We start from the raw sequence: 14,180 nt of genomic DNA on the forward strand, positions 1-14,180 counted from the left end.
AAATTTATTCTAAATTAAAGAAGTTCAGTGGATGCCTTTAAGTCTTTCACTCATTCTTAGTAAATTAATCTCAAAAGTTGTTGGTTTGAAGGAAAATGGATGAGAGAGGGCTACATAAACCACCCTGAGATCCTGTAGAAATGGTAGGATACAGATCTAATATTTTTTTAAAAAACCTGAAATATTTAGATACTCTTCATACAAGCCTTTAAGAAGCAAATTATAAACTAAGGCTTTTTGTGACATACCAAGCAATTAATGTATGCTTATCGAATTCTGCATTTTTTCTTTTTTCTATAGAATCAAATCACAGAATTATCATATAGCTAATCAATGGTTCTCAAAAGTATGGCTAGCATGTAGATTTGCAGCTTTACCAAACAATAAAGCTAGATCTTTATTTTATACCTGTAGATCAGGCATGTCAAACTCACAATGTCACGTGACGTATCGCGACTTTTTGCCCATTACCGGCAATGGGGTGGGTGCGGTTTCGAAGTGACGCATCCGGCCCGCGGGCCGGCAGTTTGACAGGCATGCTGTAGATGGTACAGTTGCAGAAAAGCTGGGAATGCTTTTTCAAAAAGGATAATAATATACACACAATAAGAGGAATATGTCCAATACTTCATAATCCAAGGTCTCCCTCCATATTCTGCATTCAGATGTGCATTTCCCATGGCCTAGAAATAGCACTATAACTTGTTTATACTAACCTGTATTTTGATTGGCCATGAAAAGTTGCTGACATATACATAGAAAGTGATATTTGGGTTGCTTCTGAAATTGAACTTTTCACAGGAAAAACTGTCCCTATATTCCTTGATATTAGTCTTCGAAACTACAGGAATCTCTTCTCCAGATATTGTTCCAGCTTTTAAAAAATATAAAAAGTCAATAAAAGACCATTAAGTAATAGTTAAATTACATCATCTATTATATATATGCGTGAGGAAGATACAAAAATGTATAATTTGGTTGAAGTTAAATATGATAATGGAGCATAGTAGAGAAACATAGCTAAATTATAAAAATGAAGCAATTACACCGATAAAAAAATCTGTCACCATATAAATATATACATATATCCTATTACAAGTTTGTTTCAACCATATATAATAGAATTGTATATAAAGCAACTTTGTTTCATTTAATTTCATGGTTAATACAGTTTCCAGAAGTAATTTATACATAGTAATTTATACTAAAACTGCAAAGTTATTCAAGTATAGAATTGTCTTGATTGTGAAATATTGCTGTAGTTTTGCAACTGTTGCTAACAAAGATAATATCAAACCAGATAAACCTATTTCATTTGCAAGAAATGAGATTATTCAGCTATGCTATTTAATCTGTATATAGCTGAACTAGTAAAATCAGACAATAGTGAATATTTTTTTAAAAAAAATCTATGCAGAACTCAGGGAAAGGCAGTGGATTGAATAGAAATGGGTTTCACTTAGGAACTTTCTTTAAAATTTGAGACAGGAGTAGCATATGTTTTTTGATATTAATATTTGCAAAACAAATGCTACATCATTTTATATTTATGTCTACATTCTAAATATTTAAATTACAGGCATAACCGGGTTCTTTAGAAATCATAATTCAGTGCCAGTATTGTGCAGAAATTAATTTTTATATTGATTTTATTGTAACAAAAGCATTATAAGGAACTTATGGAAAAGGTATCCTTACTGAAGGATAGTGTCTTTGCTCTTTTTGAAATATTATTATCAGCTTTGATTTTACTGGCTTGTGCTAACATTGATAGGTATTATGAATAACCTATAATCCCAACACAGAAGTTTTTCAACATAATAGAGGTGTATTCAATGTCCATTCAATACATGGAATTGATGGAATATCAGTTGTCAGTTATAGCATGATTATAATGATATTTAATCACTTCACTGTCTTCAGATGTTCTTGTGAGGTCCAGCATTTAAAAGATTGACACTTGATCTATAAATTAAATAAATGTGGAATTTACTATGGGAAGATTGGCACTCTGTGTGGTCATGATTTCTTCCAAATATTGTGCTCTTCCTCAAATATATTTACAAATATAGAAACCATACATGCAAATATATAATTGCAAAGCTTCCATTTTCATTCTGCATAATTCATTAAAATTCAATCAATGATGCTCTCCTTGGATATATTTTACGAAAGTCAACAGAACCAATACAAGAAAACTTTCTAAACAAAGCTTTTTATTAAAACCCAATGAAAAAAACTGGATCCAAAGGTTTGAGTGTGGGGAGAAGGAACAGATGATAAGCAGATTCTTTTATGAGAACACACAGAAGAATTTTCTTGTTTGATATCAATGTTAAGGTTAATAATTAAATTCCAAGCTTCAACACTGAAACAAAGAAATTAAAAACTCAGTCTCTGCTGTAGTCAAGAAAGTAATTTATCTTAATTAAAATCACTCTGTTCATAATACTGCCACTTTAAATTTTAAAGAGCATACAAGGTTTTGTTACTCAAGTAATTTTAACTGAATAAGAAAGTTAACATGTTAATGAACCTTAATTTAATTTGCAAATTATCGGTTTTAAGTAATGTTATTAATAATGTCATAATGAGAATGGGAAAAGTATTTTATTAACATTTACTAATAAGAAACAAAAAGCAATCATGTAAATATAGTGAGCACATTACTACGTGAGATAAAAACTACTAATGTCTTTCTTACCTGTAGAGCCAATAGACCATGTGATATTCAGGTTAAAGTTATTTGATGCATTAATTGATATGTCCAAATTTTTGTTTGACTAAAAATTTTAAAAACAAAACACATAAATATCACATTAAAAACAGGCTAATTTTGATTATAGGTAGTCAAACATAGATATTAACCCTAAACACCCTGGACTTGATTCAGGAAAGGAACTTCACTCAAACTAGGCACCCTTCCCATTTTTCCAGCCACCAACAAAGAAGATTTCTACAGTTAACAGAGAACTACTAGATACAATTAGTAGTAGAGAATCAAAATTTTCCAAAATCCAAAACAGTAGGGGAAGGAGAAAGGGGAAAAAAATAAATTTGGAGAAAATTGAATTAGATGTAACATTTTTATCATCTTTTATGCAATCATTTTATTATTTTGTAAGATGCACTATATGGCAATTTGTTTAGAAAACTATGCTTCCTGCATACCTTTGAAGAATTATTGCTTATGGTTTGAATTTTTTTAGAAGTGTTTAATACTGCATCTCCAAATCGTTAAGCTTCAAGAAAGGATGTCCCAATAATTACAACAGATGTTAATTTTTGCTTCCTCAACAGGAGGTAGTATTAAAGTATTATATAAATAGACAACCATTAAAGTTTGAGAACAGAAGACATCAACATTGTGTGAAGATACAAAAATACTGTCTTGGATAGATACAGAATGGCAAGAAAATTCTTTTAGGAAAAGAAGGAAAATAGTAGTATTGTGGCATAATGAAACGCTGTCTAATCATTTTCAAATATTATATTTGAACTTGTATCACTATTAGCAGTTAGTTCTTTAATTATTTTACCCTTTAAAGTTTAGCTAGAAATTTAGTTATATGATTATTTTTGTTGCCTTAAAGTGAATTTTTGAGTTCTGGAGTTTTCTTGGCAAATGAGTTTACTTTGTAAAGTAAATGAGTTTAATTACAAAAATAATAAAGTAAAATACTCCTTCAGTCTACAAAAGTCTAAGAAATAAAGACTCAGTATTAACAAGTCTACAAAAGGTTTTTTCTTATTTTTTTCTCGTTTTCATTTTTTTTCATACTACATCATTTATCCATATATGTTTACATGACTGCTTCCAGACCAGAATTATTCACAGAAGCAGCTCGATTAGTTAATCCTAACTATAGACCAAATTATTGACACTGAATAATGAAGACATGGAATGAGGAATAACAAACTAGCTTACTATGTGAGAGTTGTAAGAACAACAGAACTGATAGGGAAAAAAACAGCCATTTTTTCAGCTTCAGTAATAAGACTTCAAAGCTTACAGTTACATCACCAGTTCTCAATTGTTTTACGATTACCTATCATAATTCTATTTGGCTCCATTCTGTTTTTCAAAGAGATTTGTTTAGAAAAAGAGATGCATATAAAACTATAATAGAAAATTATAACACAGGTTCTGATTTATAGCAACTTACCTGTTCAGGATTTGCAATGAAGTTTATGGCAGTGTGATGGCGATCATCTTCTTGTAACAGACTGAAGGTAAACTGGTAGTCAATCAGTAAACTATCTGTGAACAAAGTATTAAAATGAACAGATGGGATCATGTTGAATTCAGAAGTTTCAGATTCATGAAAGCTTCAATATAGTCTAGAATGTATACATTACAGGTAGAGAAATAGTAAGCTTGATCTACAAATTTTATCATTCTTTATTGCGTTTCTGCTTTCTCGTGTATAAGCCACAAAAATTAAGAAAAATAAAATGTAATGTTAAAATGCAATGTATGCATGATTAATATTTATTTATATTTATTTATATTTCACATTTTTGAACCACCCATCTTGCTCAATAAATATGTTGAATGTCACATGTTTTCATTATTTTATTATCAATAATAAATGTCAATAATTTTAATTAGTCATGTCAAGTATTAAATCCATTAAATGGTAGAGGACAGAAATGATTTCCTTTCCTTTCTATAGCTTACCACACTATGGAAGATTTACTCAATTCCAATGAAGCTTCTGAGACCATATAAGGGATAGTTGTTGATGCAGTTTGTTTGATACTAGTTTTCACTGATCAAAATTTATTGAATATATACATATATATATAGTTGGGGGCGGCAAGGCAAAAGATATTGTAAAAAGAGTAAACTGCAGTATGGCAGTTGAAAATGTCAAGGTGTTCACAATCAGACCAATCTGTCTGAACTCCCTATATATATATATATGATTAATTCCTATATCATATATGATATATATGATTAATTCCTATAATACATTTTGGGGAATTCAAAATAAGACCAAGAAGTTATCAGCACAAGATTTTTACAGTGAGAAAACACTTAACTATTTACTAGGTTTGGCAGTGAGCAATATTTGATGAGGAAAGGATGATTGAGAGTATTCTTTGACCCTCATAAGGCACCTGTAGGCAACTTCTTAAAGAAGATACCCTATACCTGGTGGGGCCCAATAAGATTATTCATGTATTTGATATAAGAAGTTTCTAAGAGGTGAGACATAGATGTTCATGTGTGTTCCAAATCACATTTACCCCTATACCAGTGATGGCGAGCCTTTTAGAGACTGAGTGCCCAAACTGCAACCCCAAATCCACTTATGTATCATCGGGTGCCAGGTGGGCATGGCCCATTGGGTGGTGTAGCCCATTGGGTGGGCATGGCTATGGTAATAACGGCATACTGGGTGGGACTAAAAAGTTCAATCAATCAATTCCAACTTTGTGAGATCTTTGTTTTCCCACGAGAAGTTGAGATTGATTGATTGATTGAACCTTTTTTTTTTGCACACGGTGGTGGAGGCCTAAAACGAAAAGGTTTAAAATCCAGCTGAAGGCCTAGGACTGAGGCGATGGGACACATGCCCACAGAGAGGGCTCTGTGTGCCACCTGTGGCATGCATGCCATAGGTTCACCACCATGCCCCTATACTGTAGTATTTATTCTTACTGTACTATTGCTCTTTCTAGTTTTTGGTATTACTGATGGCAATAATTCTTAACAATTGTTTTGCCTTTCAGCTATGTATCTATCCTTACAATTATTATTTTTTTGATTTTTTGTTTCAATGCAGGAAAGTACTTACAAGAAAGAAATGGTTCATTTACATGGAAATATATTATCTAAGTAGTCCTCACTTAGCAACAATTGGAATGACAACTTTCATTAAGCACCACAGAATACTTCTGTGTTCTTATTAACTCTGCTTGTTACAAAATGGTTGGAAAGCACCAAATGGTGACCACGTGACTGCAGGACACTGCAACAGTGGTAGATGTGAGTCAGTTGCAAAGTGCTCAGATGGCAATCATGATGCTATAATGATTATAAATATGAAGACTGATCACAAAACTGTTTTTTTAAACACTACTATAACTTCAAACATCTGCTAAATGTACTACCTGTATACTATAGCTGGTCAGAAAAGGATAGGGATGTATTCTATTAAGATGTAAAATCATAAGAGAAAACAGTTACATTTAAGTAGAGCATGGGTATGGAGTCACACTGTTCCATATAATTGTCTTTAGCATCATATATATTTAGTGCACAACCATTTAACTGGCAAAATAGCTTACTGTAATGTAGCAGTTCAATATGGAGCATATTGGGGAAAAAAAAACCTTAGCAGCCATCCTAATATAAAGAATAGCAGTAAAGTGATCCATTAATGCACAATGTTTGTTGCTACATATTTTTGGTAATATCCTAGCATTATCAGTTCCTGGGTTAACTTTTATTTAATATGTAATATACAAAGTCACTCTTGGGGTAAGTATTTATTTCCATTTTTTTCCCTAAATGTACAGCCCATCAGATTTTAATACAAGATAATTTTACATACCAATCAGTTTTGACTTCTGTAATATGAGCTAGGCAAACATATCTGAAATGTGGGCAGTCATTTGTCCAAACAATAATAATAAAAAATCTTCGAGCACCATGGTCAAGATATTTATTTCAGACTATTAAATACTAAAGCTAAATAAAACTATGCATAGTTTTATAAAATAAATTGCAAATAATAATAATACAGATGCACATACATTTGTGTCATAGCAATAAATTATACACAAACATATAATTAAGAAACTTAAGTCCTGGATGGAATTAGAAGAAATTTTACAAGATGAATGAGTGGGCTTTACTCAAAGTCGGTCAACTCTAGACCATATATTGGTACTACATCATATTATTTGGAAGCAATTTCCCAATGCAAAATCACCTTTATATGTAGGGTTTATGCACTTTAAATCTGCAATTTAAAGATTTTTCAGGATCAGCTCAGCAATACCATTATCAATAGGTAATTTCTTTTTGTTCTAAAATTTATATATCAAATTTTATGAGAGTAGGATAATAAGGGTAACCGTCAATAGCTGCTTTTTGCACTGATACACATACAAAGAACTATGCAACATGGATTGCCCCTGCCCTTTTTATTACTTCAAAGATTGAATCAGATAAAATTAAGATGGTCATATCCCCAAATTATCCACCAGTACCCAATATTGCTATACACACATCTTTTGCTATCCTATAGAACTTAGAAAGATAGTGAGTTGTATAGTTCAGTACAGAAGAGAATGGGTTGGTATTTAGATAAATACAAAATTAAAGTCATAGTTGTTGCAAAAAATGCCAAAAGATGGAATGTAGCTGAAAACCCAACAGATATGCAGGTGCATATTTGGGAGTGATTTTTTCAGCACAAGGGAATCTGTGCTGGGTTTATTATTGTTCATATATCAGCATGATATCATGAAATTTTAATCAGGAATCATTTAAATCATTTGGTAAGAATTAAATAATTAATGTTATTTAAACCATATGAAATGGATCATATATTTTGGGAGCCATATAAATGTAATAGAGCAAGGATGTTTCTGTTCTTTGGATTAGGACTTGAAACAATTTTCCTAACAAATTCAAAACATTTACCAAATACCGTAAGTCATAGTGAGCTGTAAAGGCTTTGCTTATTTCTTTCGGTTTCCTAAACACCTGCAGCAAATCTGGATGTCAAAATTTCTGTCTCCTTTGGGTTTTGGAGAAGTCAAAACTGAACACATTTTCATGAAAGAATTCGTTTTAAAGAAATCACAAAGGAATTGTGATTTCTGAAAATTCAGGATGCTGAAAATGAACCATATAACAAATGTGGTCATCTAAGCTACAGCTACAGGTACACTTGTAACTGTAGACAGCTTATACAAATGGTAATCTTTAAAATATGTTGTTTTAATATCCATAATCCTTAAATGGTATGGAAAGCTGGAACACAACCCTGCATTATTTCAGACAGAAATATATATCCAGATTGTTCCTAAATTCAATTTATTTACTTCCCAATAGTTTAAGATTATTTATTACTGAGTAAAATTATACAAATATGTCTCATCTTTCAAATATCTTTGTCCCTATATCTTTATAAAGGTATTTAATTCATAAAGTATTAATTAGTTAGTTATAATGGATAACTGCTGAATATCTATTACATTATATTCCATACTGATCTACGAGAGAAATTTTGATGAATTTATGCATTCTGAAATTTAATTGTTTTACTTGACAATTTTATAAATATTTAAGATAATTATTTTCAGTAGCACATAAAACTTTATCACTTTTAATGCATAAAGTAATTAATTTGGATAGTTTTATTTATAGTCAAACTTCTTTATGTTAATTTATAAAAATGTTTAGCAAGACAACTCTCCTCATATGTTTTTTTCCTTTGTACCTTGTATAAACAAATACATCACTTCACACTTGAAACCACATTACATTACATTTTGCAGTCTTTAAACATTAAGACCAGTCTCAAGCTCTCTTCTTTATATAAAAATATTATCTATTACAGATATTACAGATATAAAAAACTGAGTGATTACTGCTTTTAAAGGTTGCACACATAATGTAGTCATTTCAGTATGTTAGATATCAAAACCTAAACTATTTAAATAAAGATGTAACAGTCTAAGCAATTGTTTAATTTCAATATCTTTGCTGAGTTTTTAAGGAGCAATTCCTTTTCTGATGAGCGCACAAGATTCTGTGGAAGGTTAATGGGAGTTTTGTGACTGTATACTGTAGGGAATAAATACATGGCTCTAGTCAAACTACTTATAAAATATGTCTTAACACTTAGCCTTTAAAATGCTTTGCTGTAGCCTTTTAATGCTCAGAACAAATTGAGAGCAAATCTAACTTTCTACAGCAGCCACATTATTACACCATGACTATTCCAACTTTGGACAGTTTTCAAAAATAAAACTTTAAAAAACATTTTTTTAAAAAAATTGTATGATACACAGCTTGTGGAGTAAAATCCAGTTAACTAGACTTGCATAGTCCTATACAGTTGCTGGTATTTATTAGTAATATTTGTAGGTTACTTATCCTGTCTTTTAAAATCCCTTAGCCTATATCTATTTTGGACTCAAATGTTATAATCAAAATTATTATACAAATAATGAAGACTGGGTTTTGCAATGAAGAAAATACCCTATCAATGTCCAGGGTCTCTAGATTTCTCTAGAGCAGATTCAGTGGGCAATGAGAAAAGAGAAACTCCTATGTCATGAATGAAAATATACTGAAGTAATTTTCAATTTAGCACCACAGCTGCAATGTAAAACTACTACTTGTTCAAACACATAAAAATGGTTAAAATGTTGCTGTGTTATACAAAAAATATTAAAATAAAGTCTTTAGAAAATAATTTTAAAATTTTAAAATTGCAAAAGAAAATAGCAAAGATTTGACTAAAGAGCTAAGAAGGTAGCAAAGTTTAATCCCAAAGAAATTCATTGATCTAAAGCAGGGCTTTTCAACCTTTTCATAGATTGTACCACTTTTAGGATATGGCAATATGTCAAAAACCTGATGACACCCCCAAAAAAGAAAAAAAGTGATAAAGTACAGGTAGTCGTTGACTTACAACAGTTTGCTTAGTGACTGTTACAATGGCACTGAAAAAAGTGACTTATGACCATTTTTTCACACTTATGACCATTGCAGCATGACCCCAGGGTCACGTGACTTACATTTGGATGCTTAGCAACTGATTCATATTTATGATGGTTGCAGTGTTTCAGGGTCATGTGATCCTCTTTTGCAACCTGACAAGTGAAGTCAATGGGGAAGCTAGATTCACTTAACAACTGTGTTACTAACAACTGCAGTGATTCACTTAACAAATGTGGCAAAAAAGTCATAAAGTGGGACAAAACTCATTTAACAAATTTTTCACTTAGCAACATAAATTTTGGGCTCAATTGTGGTTATAGGTTGAGGAGTATCTAAAATACCCACTTGCCACACTTTTAATGGGAAACTTGTGCCTATTTCTCTGACATTAATCTTTGCACTGTTCTATCCCCTTCTCTCCCTCCGCTTGTCTCAAAGAAGCCTCTCCTCTTCTCCATCTCTCTTTTTCTACCCCTTCTCTTTCCCTGTCGTCTTTTTTTCTCTCCCTTTCCCACCAAAACCTTCTCCTTTTATATCCTCTCGTCTCTCCCCCCCTTCTCTTCTCTTTGGTGCAACTCCAGCTGTCTCCTCTCCCCCAGGCTATGAGCTGCTCTCGGAATGCCAATCAGCTGGAGCCCCGTGCCTATCCTGGGAGCTCAGCAGAGCCCCGGCAACACTACAGCTCCAGCTGACTCTCCCATAGGCCTGTGAGGTGCTACCGTCGCTTTAGCTCATCCCCCCACTACACTTTTACATTTCTTTTTACACTTTTTTTTACAGTGCTTTTCAACCTGTTGTACGCGTACCACTTGCCAGGTGCCAAAGTACCACCAGTGGTACGTGTGCCAGGGGTTGAAAAGCACTGGTCTAAAGGATGCAAAAGGAAAGTTGTAAAGGGATCAAATCACATAACAGATTTACACAGTTTTTGCTCATTGTTCAATAAGATCTATTCTTTCCATAAAGCAACCCAGACTGAACAACAAACATTAAGTGAAACAAAATAGTGCAGACAAACAGTGCAGTACTAATTATTGCTAGTACTAATTAAAATATTTACAATCTTTCAGTAATTTTACACTGGCAGAGTAACCACAATATTTATGTGTGTTCTTTAAAGCAGCTTTTTTTTACCAATTTTATTCAAGTTTGGATTTTTTACTTAAAACTACATTTATTATTATTGTCCAAATCTAAGTCTAACAAAATTACTTTTTCAGAGAATTATTTTTTACTCTCCTAGCAATTTACTTCCCCCCTCCCAAAAAAAATCAATTGTTTTCTGTTATAAGGCTCACACTCATATAATCTTCTATTATTACAGAATCCATGCAATCATTAGTTCTGGTATTTAGTTTCCAATTCAATACTTTTCAAAAAAAAAATCACTATTTAATTTTTAAGGTTTTTTCATTTCCATTGTTTTCATTTCACAACTGTTTTATCACAGGTAATTCTTATATTAGAATACATCAAGGATACTCAAGGGAAATAACTGTGGGCAGTGCTTTTTTTGTAAAAAGAAAAGGTGACGGAACTCACACACATCATACAACCCGCCATGCCTACCCTACAAGGTTCCATCCAAAAAAGGTGCTGGAACTCCGTTCTGGGCATTCTATGACAAAAAAAGCCCTGACTGTGGGAATCATAATTAAAATGATTGTTCCCAGTTACTTCCATTGATTAAGAATTAATTAATAAAATGTATAGCCATTAACTGTTATAGCAATTAACATTAAAAAATAAAATTAGAAGACAATATAGACCTTAATTCAACACTGGCCCTGCATCTGATACAATTTCCAGATGATTTAAACAACTATTTTCTATAGCAGTGCAAACATACCTACACTACATGATGCACTTTCATTAAAATAAAATTTATTTTTTTTCTTTTCTTCAAATTGAAATGAAAGAATGGCTCCTTTTCAATATATTTCTCTGGAAAGGGCGAGTATTAAACTTCAGTGATATTAGGTTATTTTTAAAAAAAATACAATAACAGTTTTTGAATTTAAAAATAGCTAATATTTTACTATCAGCATCCCAAACAATATATTCAGTATAATAGTCCTTCCCAAGTAGCTACAATCCAAATAACTAAGTAAAAAAATTAAGCTATAATTTTTATTTATAGAAACACCTTATAAAAGCTCTTTAATGTAATTTTATTCCAGGCAGGAGTCTTTTCAGAATATTATTCCAAAAATGGATTATGCCTGAAAGTGTAGGTATTTGCTGCAAATATTGTAATGATGTAAGGAAGTGGAAAAAAAATCTGGATAAAAAAAATCTAATTTAGGTTTTTAGTATGTGAGAAATAATAGTAAAAACAACAACAAATAATGACTAGGATAAATTCATTTTCAAATGAGGTAACAAAGCAAGATAGCAAATGGATTTTGCTATGTCTGCTCCCTCCTAAATATTTGTCAAGTAGCAGGACATACAGGAGATATCCCTTGCATCTTTGTTTCTATAATTCCTATTTTTTGCTGTATTTTTGTTTTGGAATATATAAATACTGTATTTTGACACTTATCCTGAAAGAAGTGGTAACTATGAGACTGCCTCATTCCTTTGCATAATGGCCCCTGCCATTGCTATTACCCTCCAGCTTTATTCCCATTAAAAAGATTGCTGTGGAACATCTATCATAAGAAATGCAAGCTATATATTGTATCTCTTTTCTGAAAACTTAAAAGACCAAAAACAAATCAAATTTAAAAACATTCACACATGATTAAGGTTTTAATATCCATGAAAAGTTTTATAAAAACTGGAAAATGCTGTACCTTTTCAGTACTACAATGCTCAGTTATGTGCCATTGTTGTTATTTCACAATCCTAGGTTTTGCTCTTACAAACAGGATGTATTTTCCAATAACATTAAACCATATTTTATTAGTAATCCTTCTGCTGAAAACTATTGTTTCTTATACAGTATGCATAAGATTCTAATATGGGAAGCAATTTGTTCCACTAACTATCCTTAGATATTAGGAAGAGTTTTTTTCTAAGCAGCTTCTATTCCTAAATTACTAAACATTGAGAGTACAATGACAGTTTGTGGTGATCATTACTACTACATTTAACAGTAATAAAAATAGCCTCAATCTGCAAAGTCAATTAGTGTCAAACATAATTGCTGGAACTCATTAGTCTAAGTCAAGCATGACAGCTTTACAATTATAGGAGGTACTTAGTTTAAACAAATGGGATCCCAGAAGAAAACTTACAATGAAAAGGCAGTAGCAGATAATCAGATCGCTAGGCCATGTCTCTCAATTCACCTGGACTATATGTATTGCTTGTCTTGCATTAAGAACCTACTGTTTTTTCAGTTCTTGAACCAAAATTCCAATGTCATTTATTAAAACTGATTTCTTCTAACATATTCTACTATTGCTCCCATTTATATTTTAGAACAATGTTCAAAAGACATTGAGTTTTAAGTACTGAAGTATTGTAAGGCTGCCATCTAGTGCCCAAGGAACTCCCTTTTTAAGTAAAAGGTAAAGTTAATTTCAAAATTGAACTTATACAAAATGTATTATATCACTATGACACTGCTTATGTGCAGCAGAATACAGTTAGAGTATTACAAGCCTATTTTATAGTATGTTTATTGCGGAATATTTAATGGAAAACTAACTGTTCAAAATAGATACAGAAAAATATGTTTTATTAGTCAATGGGAACAATACTAGTAACAATAAAAATAGAATTAAAAAATAAATAATTACAATGAAGAAAAATAACACAAAAGTTGCGTAAACATTTGAGCTTTGCACAATTCTTGAGTATACTGGTCCAAAAAGAAGGCAGGTAATAGAAAAGCTCAAACTCTAAATCAGTGTTTTTAGTTTAAGTGATTTACTTGAAAGTCTGTCTTAAAATGAAGACTTTATATGAATACGTTACTCAGTAGTAACTGTTATGAGTAGCAAATTATGCTGAGCACTCAGATAAAGAATAATACTGACCACCTGTCTTCCTACCCCTACCTGGAGTTCTGGAAATTTAAAAGACATTCACTGGTTTCAAATTTGTCTTCTGCCTTGAGCAAAACATACAAATCTTTGGTCTAGCAGCTAGCAGAAATAAAGAAATATAGCATCATGTTTTTTTGCTGATACAAGGACTCTTCTTTACTTCTGTGTTCTGCTAAGTCAGCATATATAAACTTCTAATTCAATATCCTCTTTGTATATAAATTTGTTCCACACAAATACAAAATATTAAATCAACAGTACAGTGACTTTTAGAACAAGCTTATTTTATATTCAGTCAAATACAGCTTATGGACTATCTGTGGATAGATCATAATTGGCAAGGTAGAGTATCTAAGTCTCTTCCTATAGTATTTCCAGACTTTTACATCCTTGCACCAAGTAATAATCAAAGCATAGATTGAGAAGAAAGAAAAATCCTAAACTATGGTGTCTAGCTGCAACCTGAAGGACAGATTTGTTATTATTGCAGG

At 31.7% G+C, this 14,180-nt stretch overlaps 1 protein-coding gene across 1 annotated transcript in view; it reads right to left on the bottom strand.

Moving 5' to 3' along the window:
- The window catches only part of ATRNL1 (attractin like 1), a 471,655-nt gene that overhangs the window by 306,250 nt on the left and 151,225 nt on the right, over positions 1–14,180 (bottom strand). The window contains exons 22-24 of the mRNA XM_015815816.1: positions 4,167–4,261; positions 2,705–2,783; positions 717–874 (exon numbers count right to left, since the gene is read on the bottom strand). Of these exons, the coding sequence (XP_015671302.1) occupies positions 717–874; positions 2,705–2,783; positions 4,167–4,261 (332 nt within the window). The remainder of the gene's footprint in view (positions 1–716; positions 875–2,704; positions 2,784–4,166; positions 4,262–14,180) is intronic.

This window comes from Protobothrops mucrosquamatus, unplaced genomic scaffold (assembly GCF_001527695.2).
Source record: "Protobothrops mucrosquamatus isolate PMUCROS unplaced genomic scaffold, P.Mucros_1.0 scaffold378, whole genome shotgun sequence".
NCBI lineage: Eukaryota > Metazoa > Chordata > Lepidosauria > Squamata > Viperidae > Protobothrops > Protobothrops mucrosquamatus.